Source organism: Hypanus sabinus, chromosome 16 (assembly GCF_030144855.1).
Source record: "Hypanus sabinus isolate sHypSab1 chromosome 16, sHypSab1.hap1, whole genome shotgun sequence".
Lineage (NCBI taxonomy): Eukaryota > Metazoa > Chordata > Chondrichthyes > Myliobatiformes > Dasyatidae > Hypanus > Hypanus sabinus.
Window position 1 is genome coordinate 45,502,652 of NC_082721.1, and position 19,752 is coordinate 45,522,403.

Below are 19,752 nucleotides of genomic sequence, written 5' to 3' on the forward strand. Positions count from 1 at the left end.
AACAGTTTGACCCAGATGAAACGGAGATCGAACCTCAGCCCATCATTCCATCCTCCCAGATCCCCGTCCGAATCTCCTGGGATCTTGAGAACCAGATCTGCCAGGCACTACAACACAAGCCTGCATCGGTCAACAAACCTAAAAACCGCAAGTCCGTGCCAGCGACCATGCACTCTGAGGCACTCCAGTGGGCCCACTCCTCACCCTTGTCTGGCAATCCAGATGCATGACAGGCTCCGGATTCTCTGTGATGCCAGTTCTGGCAGTCCACAATGATCGCAGGTGTACATCAGTTCATTACTGCCTACCCTCAATGTGCCCAGTCCAATTCCTCAAACCAGCAGCCATCTAGGCTCCTGAGGCTGCTACCAGTTTCTTGACACCGATGGTCCCACATCGCCATGGATTTCATCACAGGCTTCCCACCTTCAGCTTGGGCTACAGTGATCATGACAGTGCAGGACCAGTTCTCCAAGGATGCCCACTTGACTGCCCTCCCCAAACTTCCAGCAGCTGCTGAGACGGCAGGCCTGGTTCTCCAACATATACTTGACCTCCATGACTTCGCTCAGGACATTGTTGGACCCGGGTCCACAATTCATCTCCCACTTCTGCCTCTCTCCTCTGCAGTGAGTTTGTCCTCTAGCTACTGTCCAGAGAGAAATGGTCAATCAGAAAGAGCCATTCAGCAAGCAGGGACGTTCCTGTCATGCTTTGCCATCTCTGACCCTTCCACACAGAAGAAGTATCTGTTCTGGGCCAAACTGTCCCACAATCTACACCTGTCCTCTGCTACAGGTACGTCACCCTTCAAAGTGCTTCATGGCTAAACTACTCCCATTGTTCCCCACGGAGGAGCCAACAATGGAAGTGCCATCCACCAGGGTCCTGGTTCACCAATGCCAGAATGTTTGGAAGAGGGCATGGAGGACCATCCCTCGCAACCAACTACACCTACTGTCACCGGTCTTACCACCACTGGTGTCCAGCCAGACTATTCTGGCCTGGGGTCCATGTCTGGCTATCCACCCAAGATCTGACCCTGAGCACCAACTTTCGCAAGCTCTCACCCCTGTTCATTAGTCCATGTAAGATTACCCATCACATCAACCCAGTCACTTTCCAGATGCCACCATCCCTCAGGATCTCACCTACCTTCCAGGTGCCCTGCCTTAAGCTCATTGTCCATGGGCCATTCAACCCACCTGAACCTGCACCTCTGGAACCACGATGGTGGAAGGTGGTCCAGTGTATACAGTTCACCAGTTGGTGGATTCACAATGTCATGGATGGGGTGTGCAGTACCTCTTCAAGTGGGGGGGGAAGGCCCAAAGGAGAGGCCTTGGGTGCCATCCATTTTCATCTTGGATCTATTCTTCATCGAAGAGTTCCATTGGACCAATCCAGATTGTGATGGGCCATCAGGTGCCAGACATTAAGGGTCCTGTCAGGCCTGCACAGGGAGGCACATTCCAGTCTCCATCCACTTAACAGGAATCACCCGCTGCTCATCGGCAGCCCATCTAAACCCAGCTCTCATTCACAGTCCTTGTTCACCCATCGAACTAGTCAGCCTGTGGTGAACTACATATACCTGTCTGGACACACCCCACCCCCGCTGACTGCTTCTGTGGCTCCTCCCACAGACCCCTGTATAAAGGCGATTGGAGGCACTGCTCCCCCCTCAGTCTGCAGGATGTTGTGTGGTGGTCTCTTGCTGCTAATCGTGGTCTCTTGCATCTAATAAAAGCCTATCGTTCACCTCCCGTCTCCGAGAGTTATTGATGGTGCATCAATTTTATTAGCTGCAATTTTAAAACATGGAGAGCATTTCACGACCAGACAAATTGGACATTGATCCTCAAACTCCCGAAGCAGCCATTGCCTTTGAACTCTGGCTCGCATGCTTCCAATCGTACCTGGAAGAGATTCCCGTGACTGAGCCTGCTATCATGCACAGAGTTCTCCTCTCCAGAGTCAGTCTGCGGGTCTACTCCCTAATCAGGGAACTGCCAACCTACCAAAGGGCACTGGACGCCCTCAAAAGACAGTACCTGCGGCCAGTGAACACCGTCTATGCAAGATATTGCTTAGCGACATGGCGGCAGCAGGCCGGAGAGTCGAGCGCTGAGTTTGTCCAGGCCCTACAGACACTCGTGCGGGCCTGCGACTGCAAGGGACTGACGGCGGAACAGCATGCGGAGCTCCTGGTATGAGACGCCTTCGTTACGGGGATCAGGTCAGTGTACGTGCGCCAGCGGCTGCTGGAAAACGCCGATCTTACCTTACAGTCAGCGATCGAGCTGGCCAACACGTTGGAGGCTGCTCTGCACAACGCTGACGCTGTCCAGCCGCGCGATCTCCCACCGGTCCCATGGACGCTGCAGACCCCGCCACCCACCAGCGAATCGACCACAGCTGCTGCCACTCGCGAGTCCGTGAACTCCCCGTAACCCTCCGGCAAATCGACCATGGCTGCTGCCAGTTGCAAGTCTGCACAGTGTTACTTCTGCAGACTCGAAAAGCACCCCAGAAAACGATGCCCGGCCCGAGAAGCTACCTACTCCAGCTGCGGAAAGTAGGGCCACTTCACCAAGGCCTGTAAGTCTAAACCATGAGCGGGGTCGAACAGCGCCGCATGCGAGGTATGGGGGTCGCCAGCTTGCCTGCCCGCCTCGTGCAAGGCATGGGGGCAGCCATCTTTGTCGGCACCACCTCGCCCCCCGCCTCTGACCCATGGGTGCTTACTGGGCACCAAGACAGCGATTCAACTCTGGCCTCCGTAACCCTCGACAAAAGCACCCCACACCAGCTTGCAAGGTCAATGACGGACATCCTGGTGGAGGGGCACAGGACTAGCTGCCTATTTGACAAGGGCAGCACTGAGAGTTTTATTCACCCGACATGGTGCAACGCTGCGGACTCGTGACACAGCCGGTAAGCCAGAGGGTCACCATGGCTTCTGGGTTGCATTCCACAGTCATCCGGGTGGGGGGGGGTTGTGTAGCGACATTGGTGGTGCAGGGTACAGAATATCGGAACTTTGCGTTACTGGTCATGCCTCAACTGTGTGCCCCTTTGCTATTGGGGCTCGACTTCCAGAGCCACCTGAAAAGTGACAATGGAGTATGACGGGCCCCTCCCACCAATCACTGTCAGAAATCCTCAGTTTTGGGACTTCCGGTAAGATGGCGATTGTTTAGTTGCACTGAACTTTTGTTCCGTTATTCTTCTTACCTTTGCACTATATGTCTTCCTTCTTAAACCTTAGTTAGGTATTTTATTAGTTCTCTGTTATCTGCCTACGAACATGCCTGCGAACACATCTATCCTATAATGGCTACCAAAAGTACTAAAACCGGGAAAAAGGAAACTTCTACAGCTTTGTTGGCTGACATTCTCGCTGTTCTGGAACAACATCAACAAGATACTTTAATGGATTTTAGAACTGAATTTAGAACTTCTTTCAACCAGCTGAATGTCAAATTGGATCAGATTAATGCTAGGGTGGACGAACATGCTGAACATTTATCTCGCATTGACGTAACTTCTGAAGATTTAGAACGCCGTGTTCAATATCTTGAAACTCTCTGCTCCAGCCTCGCGGAGAAGAATAGTAAACTTTTTTCCAAAATGGTGGATCTTGAAAATCAGAGCAGACGTTGCAATCCACGAATTCTTGGTTTGCCAGAGGCCACCAAAAAGGGCTCTCCTGTTGAATTTTTCCCAAGTTTCTCTGTGAGACCTTCGGGGAAGAATTCCTTCCGACTCCACCTGAGCTTGAAAGGGCACACAGGATCTATGTTCCTCGAGCAACTCTGGGTTCCCGCCCACGGCCGATTATTTTATGCTTTCATCAATCTATTTGATGATGGAGGCACGCCGCAGAGGTACTTTTGCTTTTCAAAATACGGTCATTCGTTTTGTGGAGGATTTTGCCCCCCAGTTTCTGAAGATGCGTGCTGACTTTAAAGGTGTAATGAAAGTGCTTTTTGATCACGGATTCAGACCCTCCCTCCGAAATCCAGCCGATCTTCGAATTACACTTACTACTGGAGATTATAAGTGGTTTAAATCAGTGAAGGAGGTTGAGGCGTTTGTTGGAAGTCTTCCAGCCACCTCATCTTCTTCGGAACCGGCCTGACCTTCTAAAATGGTTGATAAGTACTTCCCAGAGTAAAACTATTTTTTCCAAACTCAGACTTTACCTGAATAATTCAGTCATTATCTATTGAAACTCTAAGGGCTGTAGTCAATCTCTCCCTGGACTTGGTGCATTTTTTCTAAATAGATAATTTAAGTTTAATGTTTCCCTGCAATCTTTTAGATTTTACTTGTGTAATCTATTTTATTCTTGTATAACTTTATCTATAGAGAACTACAATTGACTCTAACTTGTTTTGGAGGTTTGGAGTTTTTATTGAAGGCCTCCCTGTTGGTTGATTCATAGTTTAAGTTTTGCTTTTTTTTCCTGTAAATGGTTGATAAGGACTCTCTTTGAATTTTATAATTTCCCCCTTTTCTCCCTCTTTTTTTTTCTCTTTTAATCTTTTATAATTTTTTGCGGGTAGGTTAGTTTTAGTTTCCTTCTGATTTTCTTTGTATTAAGTTTTATACTTCTGTTGAAGTTGTTCCTATTTGTAATTCTGTTTTCTAGTACATAAATTAGTTATTATTTGCTATATTATTTATACTGAACTTTTGTTAACGACACAGAACTGGAAGTCATACTTGAGTTAACTTTTTTGGTAGAGCTAGCTGCTTTTCTAGGTAGCCGTCTAATTTTGGGTTGCGAGGGGGGTTTGGGTTCTCCAGTTCCAACACTACTCACTGTTTCTTTTGTTTTCCTTTATTATTCAGGGCATGTCTCTGTTTTGATTCTACGGATCTATGTTTACATTTTTGCTCCCAGACTGCTATTGTACTGCTTAATTTTTTATATGCCTGCTACCTTATATGCACTAACAATTGATAATGGTTAATTCACTTAAATTTGTGAGCTGGAATGTAAAGGGATTGAATCATCCTGTTAAAAGAAGGAAGGTCTTCTCACTTATTAAACAACTCAAAGCTGACATTGCTTTCCTTCAAGAAACTCATATTCGTAGTTTTGATAACTCCCGGCTTCTGTCAAAGTGGGCGGGTCAGCATTTTCATTCATCCTTTGCTGCCAAAGCTAGGGGGGGGTCTCCATCCTTATTAATTCAAATATTCCTTTTGAACTCCATAATAAGATATCTGATACAAATGGCTGTTTTATTATTGTTTCTGGTAAATTATATAATACTAAAGTTGTACTAGCAAACCTGTATGCTCCCAATTTTGATGATGTTAATTTTTTGAACGTTTGTTTCTCCTCACTACCAGATTTAAACTCCTACTCTCTTATACTGGGTGGCGATTTCAATTGTTGGTTGGATCCTAATTTGGATCAATCGTCCTCTGTTACTAGACTACCTACTAAATCTGCCTTAGCTATTCACTCTTTTCTCTCTAATTATGGTATCTCTGATATATGGCGTTTCCTTCATCCTACTGAGAGAGACTATTCTTTTTTTTCACATGTTCACCATACCTTTACTAGAATTGACTACTTTTTACTCAATAATCAACTTATTCCATTTGTCTATTCTTGTGACTATCAGAGTATACTGATTTCTGACCATGCCCCAATGGCGTTTTGACTCGACTTTGCTATCGGATGATGATTTTCTAAAATTTATTAAAGATCAGATAAACTTTTATTTTAACACCAATACATCATCTGAAATGTCATCCCAGATTGTCTCGGATGCTATGAAAGCATATTTGAGGGGTCAAATAATCTCCTATACAGCAAATCTTAATAGAAAGTCCTGTGCAGATCGATTAGACCTCATTAATCAAATTAAAGAATTGGATCAACTGTATGCTCAAACTAAGAATCCTGAATTATACAAGAAGTGTGTAGAACTTCAAACTAAATTTAATCTTCTGTCTACTCAACCTGCCAAACGCCAACTTCTTGAAAGTAAGAGTCGCTTCTATATTCATGGTGACAAATCTGGTAGATTTCTAGCCAATCAGCTGAGGCGTTCCAAAGTCAAACAACATATTACAAAGATCCGGAAGGAGAATGGAGACTTTACATCGGATCACTTAGAAATCAATGACGCATTTAAAAATTTCTATTCTCCACTTTATTCCTCTGAATCTTTGGATGACAATATCTCTGTTGATCATTTTTTAAATAATCTGAATATTCCTTTGCTTTCATCTGATTTTAAAGCCAAACTTAACGCACCTATATCATCAGAAGAAATATCTTTTGTAATTTCTGCATTGTCCTCAGGGAAATCTCCTGGACCTGATGGGTTCCCCGTAGAATTTTATAAATCATTCTCTTCACTTCTTTCTCCTCAGTTATTCTCAGTATTGTCTGACTCATTTAATTACGGTAAATTGCCACCCTCTTTTAATGAGGCATCTATTATTCTCCTATTAAAAAAGGGTAAAGACCCAACAGAGTGTTCCTCATATAGGCCGATTTCTTTGCTTAATGTTGATGTTAAAATCTTGGCCAAAGCTTTGTCCTATAGATTAGAAACTGTTATTCTCTCTATTATTTCTGATGATCAAACTGGTTTTATTAAAAACCATCTTCCTTTTTTTAAACATTCGGCGTTTATTTAACATTTTATATTCACCTCCAACTGGGATTCCTGAATGTGTTATTTCCCTCGATGCGGAGAAAGCATTTGATCGTATAGAGTGGAACTACCTTTTTGCAGTTTGAGAAAAATTTGACTTTGGTCAAAGTTTTATCTCTTGGATCAAATTGCTGTATTTGTGTCCTACTGCCCCTGTTTTGACTAATTTTCAGAAATCCCAGTTATTTAACCTCAAACGTGGCACCCATCAGGGATGCCCTTTAAGACCCTTTCTCTTTGACTTGGCTATGGAACCTTTGGCAATAGCATTTTGAAATTGTCCTGAATTGACCGGGATTTGGAGAGGGGCTGTTAAGCACAAAGTTTCTCTTTATGCTGATGACTTATTACTTTTTCTTTCAAATCCGTCTACATCCTTAGCTCCAATGTTTTCACTTCTTGATCAGTTTAGCCAGTTCTCTGGCTATAAACTTAATTTACATAAGAGCGAACTTTTCCCAATTAATAAAGAAGCACGACAATTAACATTTCGTGATCTCCCTTTTAAAGTAGTTCAAAATCAATTTACTTATCTTGGGATTACAGTCACAAGGAAAATTAAAGATCTCTTTCATGAAAATTTTGCCAGTCTTTCATATACTATAAAACAGAGTCTGGTACAATGGTCACCTCTATCTATGTCGTTGGTAGGTCATATTAATGTTGTTAAAATGTATGTTCTCCCTAAACTTTTATATTTATTTCAATCAATCCCAATTTTTATTCCTAAATCTTTTTTTGATTCCTTAGACTCTATTATTTTATCATATCTGTGGAAGAATAAGCGCTCTAGAATTAATAAAGTTTATCTCCAAAAATCTAAAAAAGAGGGTGGCATGGCTTTACCTAACTTTCGTTTATATTATTGGGCAGCCAATATACGTTGTGCTACCTTTTGGTCTTTTTTCCATGGCCAACCCGAGTGCCCTAATTGGGTGGCGATGGAGCTGAGCTCCACTAAAGATTTATCTATCTCTGCACTTCTTGGCTCTGTACTCCCTAGTAGCTTGTCCAGATTAATTGTTAATCCTCTTGTTAGACACACTTTGCGTATATGGGCTCAGTTTAGGAAATTTTATGGTTTCCATGGTTTTTCCTTTTCTAGCCCTATCTTACATAATCACCTTTTTTACCTACTACGTATGATTCAGCATTCCATGATTGGTATAGGAAGGGCATTAGACATTTTGAAGATCTTTTTATTGATAATCGCTTCGCATCTTTTCAACAGCTCTCTGCTAAATTCAATCTGCCCAATGCTCATTTTTTTAGATATCTCCAAATTAGACACTTTATTAATCCTTTAATTCCTAACTTCCCTGAAATGCCTGAGAAAAATGTTATGGATTTATTTCTTTCTATTAATCCACTAGGTAAAGGTTTAATATCATTTATTCGTGATAAATTAGCATCCTTACGACGTGCCCCTGTGGATAAAATTAGAATGGCTTGGGAGCATGATTTAAATATCTCCTTATCTGATGAGACTTGGGACTCGATCATATGGATAGTCAGAGGCTTTATCCCGGAGCTGAAATGGCTAGAATGAGAGGGCAAAGTTTTAAGGTGCTTGGAAATAAGTACAGAGGAGATGTCAAGGGTAAGATTTTTATGCAGAATGGTGAGTACGTGGAATGGGCTGCTGGCAACAGTGGTGGAGGCAGATATGATAGGGTCTTTTAAGAGACTTTTGGATAGGTACATAAAGCTTAGAAAAACTAGAGGGCTATAGGTAAGCCTAGTAACTTCTAGGGCAGGGACGTGTTCGGCACAACTTTGTGGGTCGAAGGGCCTGTATTGTGCTGTCGGTTTTCTATGTTTCTATGAACTGCTAAGTTCTCCACTTTTTTGTGTGCGCTGCTCTTTGCTTATATATAGTTTTTCAAGAATTTTATTGACATTTCTTTATTTTCCTGTAATTACCTGCAAGAAAATGAATCTCATTTTAAATGGTAATAAATTTACTTTGACTTTTAACCTTTCAAAATGTGAGATGAAGCTAGCAGAGGGTGATTTCTGCAGCACTGAGCTGCTGATATGTTCATTCAGTGAGTGTCTCTGTGGTAACACAGGTAACAATAATCTATCACTAGAGAGTGTAATGGGGAAGTGACTGCAAGAAATCGCAGAAAGTTGTGGACACAACTCCCAGAGAGCAGCCTCCTCTCATGGACTTTGTCTGTACTTCTCACAGTCAACATCGTCAAAAGCTCCAGCCACCCTGGACATTCTCTTTCCTCCCCTCTCCCACTGGGCAGCAGATACAAAAACTCTGAAACACATACCACCATGAAGGCCAGCTTCTATCCAGTCTAATGAATGGTTCCCTGCAATGATTAATATGATCTCTTGACCTCACAATCTACCTCATTATTTCCTTGCATCTTATTGTCTGCCTGTATTGCATTTTATTCTGCATTCTGTTATTGCTTTACCTTGTTCTACCTCAATGCATTGTGTAATGATCTGATCTGTATGAACACTCTGCTTTTCACTCATTCTCAATGCATGTGACAGTAATAACCCAAATCCAGTTCCACACTTCATCTAAGTGGCTCACGCAGATTGTTGTCACTTCTCTTAATGTGCATCTCCCCTAAGCACTGCACTCACAGACAGATTTCCATCCCATTCAATTTCATTGAAAGAGCATCCTGCACCTTGTGCATTGCTGGTCCCCATAGATACAGGCAACCATCGGCTGTGCTCATGTACATAATGGCTCCTAATCAATCTTTCCATTAACAGGGAGTGTTTCATCCCCTTAGTTTGTGGATAAGCATGAGACTTGTGCCATGCTCAATTCTTCCTGCTCAAGAAGTCTACACTACTGTGACTGGCATTGCCTGAAGACGATACTTGGGGACATGGGCTGCTTGCAACTTCCCCAGCTCCACAGTTCAGGGTCCACCCACACCTCTCCACTGAGAGCCAGGCAACAACAATAAACAGTTAGTTGTGGAAGTCTTTCACAGCTATCCTTTTACAGTAGGAGCAGATTTTGTCCATCTGGCGCTGACATTCTATCATGATTTGTAATCCCTCTCAAATCCACTCTCCTCCCTCCTCACCAAAAACTTTGATGTCCTTACTAATCAAGAAACCTCCAACCTCCGCTTTAAATACATCCAGTGTCATTTATATTATTGGGCAGCCAATATACGTTGTGCTACCTTTTGGTCTTTTTTCCATGGCCAACCCGAGTGCCCTAATTGGGTGGCAATGGAGTTGAGCTCCACTAAAGATTTATCTATTTCTGCACTTCTTGGCTCTGTACTCCCTAGTAGTTTGTCTAGATTAATAGTTAATCCTCTTGTTAGACACACTTTGCATAAATGGACTCAGTTTAGGAAATTTTATGGTTTCCATGGTTTTTCCTTTTCTAGCCCTATCTTACATAATCACCTTTTTTTTACCTACTACGTATGATTCAGCATTCCATGATTGGTATAGGAAGGGCTTTAGACGTTTTGAAGATCTTTTTATTGATAATCGCTTCGCGTCTTTTCAACAGCTCTCTGCTAAGTTCAATCTGCCCAATGCTCATTTTTTTAGATATCTCCAAATTAGACACTTTATTAATCCTTTAATTCCTAACTTCCCTGAAATGCCTGAGAAAAATGTTATGGATTTATTTCTTTCTATTAATCCACTAGGTAAAGGTTTAATATCATTTATTCGTGATAAATTAGCATCCTTACGACGTGCCCCTGTGGATAAAATTAGAATGGCTTGGGAGCATGATTTAAATATCTCCTTATCTGATGAGACTTGGGACTCGATTCTCAAATCGGTTAATTCAACCTCTCTTTGTGCTTGCCATTGCCTTTTACAGTTTAAGATTGTTCATAGAGCCCATATGTCTAAATCTAAACTATCTCGATTTTACCCTAATATTAGTCCTCTTTGTGATAAATGCAAAAGGGGCAAGGCCTCTCTCATTCATATGTACTGGTTTTGTCCTAGCTTGGAGAAATTTTGGAAAGATGTCTTCACGTTATCTTATATTCTGAATCACCACCTAGAACCTAACCCTTTAATTGCTTTGTTCGGTTTCTGGGGCGAGACAGATTTACGTCTGAGTTCGACCAAGTGTCGAATATTATCTTTTGCCTCTCTCCTGGCTAGACGTTTAATCCTCCTTAGATGGAGAGATGTTGCCCCACCCATGCATGCTCAATAGCTGAACGATATTATGTCCTGCTTAGAACTTGAAAAAATTCATTATTCAGTTCTTAATTCGGATACAAAGTTCCATAAGGTCTGGGGACCTTTTATTGAGTACTTTCATAACCTTCCTCTTTACTAAGGTTTTTTTTTTGGTCCCTTGCTTTCAGCTCCTTTTTTTTGGTAGTAGGCATCAATATCTTCTGTTGCTAAGTGTATTTACAGCTTTGGGGGTTTGAATGCCCTGATTTATACTCTCTATATTGTGTTGTGGTTGGTCTGGAGTTCTTTTTTGTTGCGGGGCTTGGGGAGGATACTAATTTTACATATCTTCAATTTGGGTGCTTTTTCAATTATCTTCTTTTGTATTATATTATTATTGTATGTTTATTTTTGCACTGTATCAATGTTCTTCATTTCGATCTGGGTTTTTTTATCTGTAGCGATGTAGAAAATGTATAAAAAAACTAATTAAAAAAAAGAAAGAAATCCTCAGTTTTGTGGGGCTTCGTCATATACCCCGCTACTGACCACACACACACACACCGACCCGCACATCCCACCCAGCACCATGCCAACAGCTGCGCTACTGACACCACTCGCAGCCTCTCCACCCTCAAGATCCCTCCCCCATCGCTGTTCGCCAACCTGACCCCCGACTGTAAACCTGTGGCAACTAAAAGCAGAAGGTACAGCACGGGGGACAGGGCCTTCATTCAGTCAGAGGTGCAGCAGCTGCTCAGGGAGGGGATCATTGAGCCAAGCACAAGTCCTTGGAGGGCCCAGGTGGTTGTTGTTCGGACCAGGCAGAAAAATAGGATGGTCATGGACTATAGCCAGACCATCAATAGGTTCACGCAGCTTGACGCGTACCCCCTACCCCGCATCGCGGATATGGTCAATCAGAGAGCTCAGTACAAGGTGTACTCGACCATAGACCTGAAATCCGCTTACCATCAGCTCCCCATCCGCCCAAAGGACCATCCCTACACCGCCGTCAAGGCGGGCGGCAGGATCTATCACTTCCTGCGCGTCCCCTTTGGTGTCACGAATGGTGTCTCTGTCTTCCAGAGGGAAATGGACCGGATGGTGGACCAGTGCCAACTGAAGGCCACGTTCCCATATCTGGATAACATCACCATCTGCGGTCACGACTGGCAGGATCACGACACCAACCTTAAACGATTTTTCCAAGCGGCCAAAGCTCTTAACCTTACCTATAACAGGGACAAGTGTGTGTTCGGAACCACCTGTCTTGCTATTCTTGGGTATGTTGTGGAGAACGGGGTCATTGGCCCTGACCCCGACCGTATGCACCCCCTACTGGAACTCCCCACCACCCTCAGAGCCCTCAAACGGTGCCTGAGCTTTTTTTCTATTACGCCCAATGGGTCCCTCACTACGCAGACAAGGCCCGCCCCCTGGTCAAGTCTACCACTTTTCCCCTCTCAGTCGAGGCCTGTGCGGCCTTCAACCGCATTAAAGGGGACATTGCCAAAGCAACGATGCATGCGGTGGACGAGACCATTCCCTTCCAAGTAGAGAGTGACGCCTCCGATTTCGCGCTGGCTTCTACTCTCAATCAGGCAGGCCAGTAGCATTCTTCTCTCGTACCCTTCAAGGCCCTGAAATTTGGCACTCCGCGGTGGAGAAAGAAGCCCAGGCCATAGTGGAAGCTATTAGGCACTGGAGGCACTATCTCACCGGCAAAAGGTTCACCTTGCTGACTGACCAGTGCTCAGTTGCGTTCATGTTTAGCAACCAACAGTGGGGCAAAATCAAAAATGATAAAACTTTGCGGTGGAGAATGGAACTCTCCACCTACAACTATGATATCCTGTACCAGCCTGGAAGGCTCAATGAGCCCCCTGATGCCCTATCCCGGGGAGCGTGTGCCAGCGCACAGCTCGACTGGCTATACACCCTCCATGCAGATCTTTGCCACCCGGGGGTCACCCAATTTTACCAGTTTGTGAAAGCCCGGAACCTGCCTTACTCCCTTGAGGACATCAGGACGATGACAAGGGACTGCCAAGTCTGCGCTGAGTGCAAACCGCACTTCTACCGTCCTGAAAAAGCACAACTCATCAAGGCCACCCGCCCCTTTGAGCGACTGAGTGTTGACTTTAAGGGCCCCTTCCCTCCACCGATCGCAATGTCTACTTTCTCAACATAATCGACGAGTACTTGCGGTTCCCCTTTGCCATCCCCTGCCCCGACACCACTGCCACGTCCGTCATAAAAGCCCTGCGTCAGCTCTTCACTCTGTTCGGATATCCCTGCTATATCCACAGTGATAGAGGGTCCTCCTTTATGAGTGACGAGCTGCACCAGTACCTGCTGGCTAGGGGCATTGCTACTAGTAGGACCACGAGCTATAATCCCTGGGGAAATGGACAGGTGGAGAGGGAGAATGCCACTGTGTGGAAGGTCACCCTCTTAGCCCTTAAGTCAAAGGGATTGCCGGTCTCTCACTGGCAGGAGATCCTCCCCGAGGCACTCCACTCCATCCGCTCCCTGTTATGCACGTCCACAAATGCCACCCCTCATGAGCGCCTCTTTTCTTTTCCCAGGAAGTCTGCCACTGGGACCACCCTACCGGCTTGTCTGACATCCCCAGGGCCAGTGCTGCTCCGGAAACATGCGAGGAGCAATAAATACTCCCCGATGGTCGAGAGGGTTCACCTACTACATGCGAACCCCCAGTATGCCTACGTGGTCTTACCTGATGGGCAGGAGGACACGGTCTCCGTCCGTGACCTGGCACCCACAGAAGCACCAGAATCTGACCTCGAACACTCCACGGTGACTATGAACCCCGTACCCACCGATGTATATACTCACGAGACACCGCGCACACCAAGCCCTACAGAGACTCCTCACAACACTCCCATACCGGGTGCCTCGCACACGCATGAGGGATTACTGACGCCTAATGGGCTGGCACCTCAAGTCATGATAGGGAGGGGTGTGTGGAGAGGGGGGAGCAGCTCAGTGAGTCACAGAGAGAGCGGCCCCTGCCGAGAGCAGAAAGGAGAGGAAGGAGTGACAAGTGATGGGATTCTACTGCAGTTCACAAAATTGTTGAAGGTCCATTCCCATCCCGAGGCAGGAAGCCTGAGCCATTCCTCACAAACAAATAAAGAGCAAGAGTAAGGCCCTCAACCCTTAAAGCATGCTCAGATTGTAACCTCATCTCCACAGTCCTGCCTTCACTCTTCACACATCATGAATCTCTCTACCTCTGCCTTAAACATAGTCATTCCACTTCCGCTGTCGTTAAAGAGAGATATAAAAACTGAACACTTGGCGGGAATAAACTTTGCCTCTTCTCAGTCTTATTTTAAATGATGACCTCTATTCTCCAGTTCTATCTTTGCCAGACATGTGAACCAGACTCCTTGTCTTTGGATAATATTGCCAGGGGTAATGCAGCCGGGAAGTAAGAGATTGACAGATGTAAGATGGCAGATCATTGATCGTCGTTTTTTACCTGATCTATAAAACTGGAACGATGAATGTTTTGCATCAATAGCAACAGAAATTGGTCCGACTGTGGCCACAGCCTCTGCCAGTGCTGTCTCGTTACCATGGCTTACAAATCTATAACCAGAGCAAGTGGTCCCACGACATTTGGCATCATATTTACAGGTGCTTTCCTATAAGGGAGGAAATTATAAAGAAAACATTTAACTCTGTAGCCATGATTTTTGAATCACAGAACTTTGGCTTATGGTAACAAGACTGTTAAAGCCACTGATCACTGAGGGCAGATTACAGCTGTCAACTGAAGACTGATGCCACGTTTAAATGCATTATTAATTTTAAAAATAACAAAACAAGTAAAAATGACAGCTAATTATGCTACACACTAGTCTACACCAATTCCTTTTCCTTTCCCCATCAATTCCACCCAGGTTCTACTGCACAGAGCGGCCATTTAAGTTACTAAAACTCCTGTCATTGGGAAATGGGAGGGAACTGGAGAACTAAGGATCTAAGGAGACAGTGGCGCCTAATGGCGTCTCCTTTTCTTGCATCTTCGGATACAGCTCTACTTCTATCTTTAATATTTCTGTTTTTCCCTTTCAGGGTTCTTTTGAGGACCCTGACCTGGAGTTACATGCTGACTTCGGTTCTTTGCGGGAATGGGACCCGTTCTTGGAGTCTCAGGAGTGGCCGTTATTCGATATACCAAGGATGCGGGCTAGAGATTAGCTCGCCTTTGGCGTTCTGGGATTTTGTGGCTCTGGAGGCTGGCGGTCTCGAGATCAGTGCCTCCGCAGAAAATCGGTGTATCGTGGGAGACAGAAGATCGAAAGCAGTGAGCCAGCTGCTGGCCGTGTGCCCACAGACCCGAGTTCTTTGGGCACAGAGCTCGGAAAAAGCGGCACAACAGACTTTTAACATGGTAAGTTGGTGAGTTGTTTGTTATGTCTCCCCTCTCGCAGTGAAACGGGGACACCTTATTAGAGAGAGAGAGAGAGAGGGCCTGTGGTATGTCGAATACCGGGTGAACGAGTAGACTTTGGGGTGGTGCAAGTCTGTGTCATTATTGATGTTTTGCTGCATGCTGGAGTACTCGGTGGGGGCGCCGTTGCTTTTATGCCGTTGGGGGAGGGGGGTAATTACTTTGCTGCTGCTGCTTATGCATAGGTGGGGGAGCTGGAGGGGCTTTGGGGTTCCAACATTTAACTGTCGCTCATTCTTTGGAGCACTCCTCTATTTTCATGCAGGTTGGGAAGAAAAAGCATTTCAGGATGTATATTGTGTACATTTCTCTGACATTAAATGTACCTAATGAAACTGAGAGGAATGGCTACTTGACTCAACTCCACAGAGCAACTCTCTCCCTCCTTGTGTTCTCAATTTACCAGCTTTGATGCTGCCCTCACCCATATCTCTTCCTATTCCCACATATCTGCCTCGCCCCATCCTCCTGCCACCATAACAGGGATAGTGTTCCCCTTGTCCTTACCCACCACCTCGCCAACCTCCATGATTCTCTGTTACTGCCACCTTCTAAAGCAGGATCTTATCACTAAGCACATCTTCTCTTCCCCCTACTCTCCACTTTCCTCAGGGATTGCTCTCTACGTGACTCCCTTGCCCACTCAGCTCCCTCCTGCCACTTATCTCTGCAAGCGTGACAAGTGGTACACCAACACCTCCTCCCGCATCATCATTCAGGGCCCGAAAGAGGCCTTCCAAGTGACTGTTGGGTCATCTGTTGTATCCAGTGCTCCTGGTCCAGCCTCCTCTACAGTGCTGTGTTGTGAGGTAGATTGTTTCATTGAGTGCCTGCAATCTATCCACTGCAAAAGGCAGGATCTCCCATTATCTTCCCCCTCCTAAACTAACTTGTCTGTCCATGACCTCCTCTACTCCCATGACGAGGCCAGACTCAGTTTGAAGGAGCAACACCTCATATTCCTTCTGAACAGCCTCCAACCTGATGGCATGAACATCGATTTCTCTAACTTCCGGTAATTTCTCTCCCCTCTCCTCTCTTTTTCCATTCCCCATTCTAGTTCTCTTCTCTTCCCCTCATCTGCCCTTTAGCTCCCTCTGGTGCCCTTTTCCTTCCTTTTCTTGCATCGTCTACAGTTCTCTTCTATTAGATTCCTTTTTTCAGCCCCTTCACTCTTCCACCTATTACCTCTCAGCTTCTTACATCATACCTCCTCCCTCACCCGTGTCTCACCTATCACCTGCCACCTTGTACACCTTCCCTTCTACCCACCTCTTTCTAGATTCTGCATTTTCCTTTCTACTCCTGATGAAGGCTCTACTCTCAGCCCAGAACATTGACAGTTTACTCCCCTCCATAAAGGCTGCCTCACCTGCTGAGTTCCTTCAGCATTTTGTGGGTTTTGCCTATGTTCTCAGTTTCTGGGCAACATTATCTACTATGCAGCCTGACACAACAAATGGGACTCTCTATTTGGGCAAGGAGGTTGGCGTGGACTTTGTGAACCACAGGGCACATTTCTGTGCTGTATAATTCTATGACAATGACACTGCTTCAGTTAAAACTTTTCCTGTAAAACCATAAATCCTAGCATATGAACTCTGAGTGAGGATTTTTGTGGGATTTCTTTGCTCTACTATTTTGGAGGAGTTGGGGATTTTAAAGTCAGTAAACCATTGAATCATGTCATGTGTTACTGATTCACACAGACCCATACTGATCTATTAGGACCTTTGCTCATATTGTTTTTCCTTGGCCAAGCTGGCAAAATGATGGATTCTGCTACTGCCACCCACTTTATCTGGGCTACTGAAAGTAAAGCAGCCATAAATCCTCGCTTGACTCTAATTCAAGGAACAATCTTGACTCTGCTGCCTTTTGGTTTGAATGGGCTTAGAGATGAAGAACTAATAGGGCCAACCAAATGCTATTGCTATCTGGAATTACTACACTAACGGTCAGCTAACTGGACTTTAACATGAAGAAATATTTTCAATAAAAGAGAGTATTGTGAGAAATTAAACTTACATAAGCAGTATATGGATAACATTCCTCAGTGTCAATCCCATTGTTAGATTGTACATAATTGAAAGCAAAATGCATCAGTCCACCATTGCATCCATGGTTCCCTTCTGAGTTGGAGCAATCAACCAAGTTCTGCTCACTCAACGAGATTAGTTTTCCTGTCTTCTTGAATGTTTGTCCTTCAAGGGAACCAACAGCACTGAAAGCCCAGCAAGAGCCACAATGTCCCTAGGAGTGATAACAACCCGTGTTAGTAGAGTAACACTTCCACCACACGTCCAACTTGAAGGTGATTTACAGCAATTATATAGTTTGAAATGATAAGGTATTGAAAGAGTCTAAGATAATGGATACAAGAACTGACATGCAGTTCAGCTGATGTTTGTTTTAGCCAGGATCTCAGGCATATTGGGACAAAGATGCTCCTAGAGAAAGTTAGGGGCTGAAGGGCAGAGAAAAACTACAAACGTTTGTAATTACAGAGCTGCTGCTGAGTCATTGGATTGGTGACGGGTTGATCTGTGGATGAGTGTGTGGATGTGCGTAAGTACATAAACAGAATGGTTTAGAGTGATGCACACCAAAAGGTGAGAAAATGGGACTAGCTTAAATGAGCAATTTGGTCAGCATGGGTGAGTTGGGCCAAATGGCCTGTCTCCATGCTATATTATTCTATGTCTTTATGGCTTTGGGGGTTGTGATGGTTTATATTCAGGGGAGACCCAGTTTGAAGAGGAGGAATCAGTAACTTCAGAGCTGAGTTCCAGTCCTCACAAGGAAAAGCAAACCATCAACAAAATGCTGTTTCAGATCCCTGGTTTACTACACCATTGATGGTTTCTTCGGATACCTTAACCACTATTCTCATCACCTTGACTGAAAAGAGGAGCATTTTTAGTAACAGACTAAGTCAACTGCACTGCTCCAAAGAGCGTGAAATGAGCTCATTCTTACCCTCGGCCATTAGGCTCCGTAATGAGTCAACCTATAGCTCCTCCTGTTAACTACTTGAGGTAACTTATTTTTTGTATTTTCCTACTTCTCTTCTAATATCTGTATATCTGTGCACTGGTAATGCTACTGTGACACTGTAATTTCCTTTGGGATCAATAAAGTATCAATCTATCACCTTACCTGATCTTTTACTTTTGTCACGTAACCTTTGGTCCTCCAGTCAACACTCTGAGGGAGTTTGAAAAGTTTGGGTGCTCCTGAAGCCGGCTCTTTCCCAGATGAGTTCTTCATTTCAAATGTGCTGAATTGTTTCCAAAGTTCACTGAACTCCTCGGCTGTCTTTAATAAGCGGCAGGTAATTAATATTAGGACCAACCACTTCACCCACACCACCCTTCCCAGAAGAGTCCTTACACCTACAAACCAAATCAGAAAATTAAAAACAGAAAAATCTCTTATGGTTTCTCAGCTTGTGATTGGTCAGCCCACAAATAGCAACAGGACCTGGAACAGGAATATCAGGCTAAATAAAACCTAGAACCACTTCATCCACATTCAGCTGTTGAAATGAGGAAGGAAGCTGTAATTCCACCCAGCACTAGATTTCCTACTTTTGTTCTATTTCGAAGTTCATTCCTGACACTGAAATCTCAGCTGCAGTCAGAGAAGGGCAGAAGTTTATCTTTACTCCCTTGAGTTTCTGAGCACGTTTTAAAACTTCTCTGAGTTTCACTTCAGTGACTGACTGTTCCACTTCACTCGCCAACTCCTTCCTGTATCAGCCACCTGTCCTGTCACAGAATAGCACCTCACTCCCACCGCAGTCAAACTCTGTATCCACCAGCACGCCAGCTATATCTAAGTACAGTCAAACCACGAGGTCAGTCAACATCATCACCAAGCAGATCAACACTCAGGTGGGTGCCAAACATGAGCACTCTTTAGAGAGATGACTGGCCAGTGGATCAGTTGGATTTCTACCTTGCTGAGCCCAAGGACTCTGAGGTCAATTACACCAGGGCCATAACCTCCCTAACAAGCTGATCTTCCCAGTTTAGGTTGGGGTTTGGTCCTTGCACCTTACTCTGATAGCGCTGCAGCCCTGGGACTTTTGACTGGACTATCGACATCATCCCTACTTGTACCCAACACACATTTCATTCACTTTTTTAAAGATGATATGCAGGAATGCATTAAGTTATTCAGTGACCCTAGCGAGGTTAAACAGAGTGAAGGTGTCCCGTGGGGGGCGTGGCTTATTCTGTTTGTCGAAAGCTGCCTCTCTTGTCATTGGTTAGTTTAGAAATTGCAGCTGCTTTTCCCATAGGTTAGCTGCCTGGTGTCCAGTTTCAAATATTCGGGTATAAAATCGCACAAAGAATCTCTCTCTCTCCATTTTGTCTAAGGCACAATGCACCTACCCATTGGGAAGGTCTACTCTGCATA

At 44.7% G+C, this 19,752-nt stretch overlaps 1 protein-coding gene across 3 annotated transcripts in view; it reads right to left on the bottom strand.

The window, feature by feature from the left end:
• Positions 1 to 19,752, bottom strand: part of LOC132406264 (procathepsin L-like) — a 58,378-nt gene that overhangs the window by 20,831 nt on the left and 17,795 nt on the right. For all 3 annotated transcript variants that reach the window (XM_059991663.1, XM_059991664.1, XM_059991662.1), the window contains exons 4-6: positions 18,487 to 18,645; positions 17,356 to 17,580; positions 14,350 to 14,515 (exon numbers count right to left, since the gene is read on the bottom strand). In XM_059991663.1, coding sequence (XP_059847646.1) covers positions 14,350 to 14,515; positions 17,356 to 17,580; positions 18,487 to 18,645 — 550 coding nt within the window. The remainder of the gene's footprint in view (positions 1 to 14,349; positions 14,516 to 17,355; positions 17,581 to 18,486; positions 18,646 to 19,752) is intronic.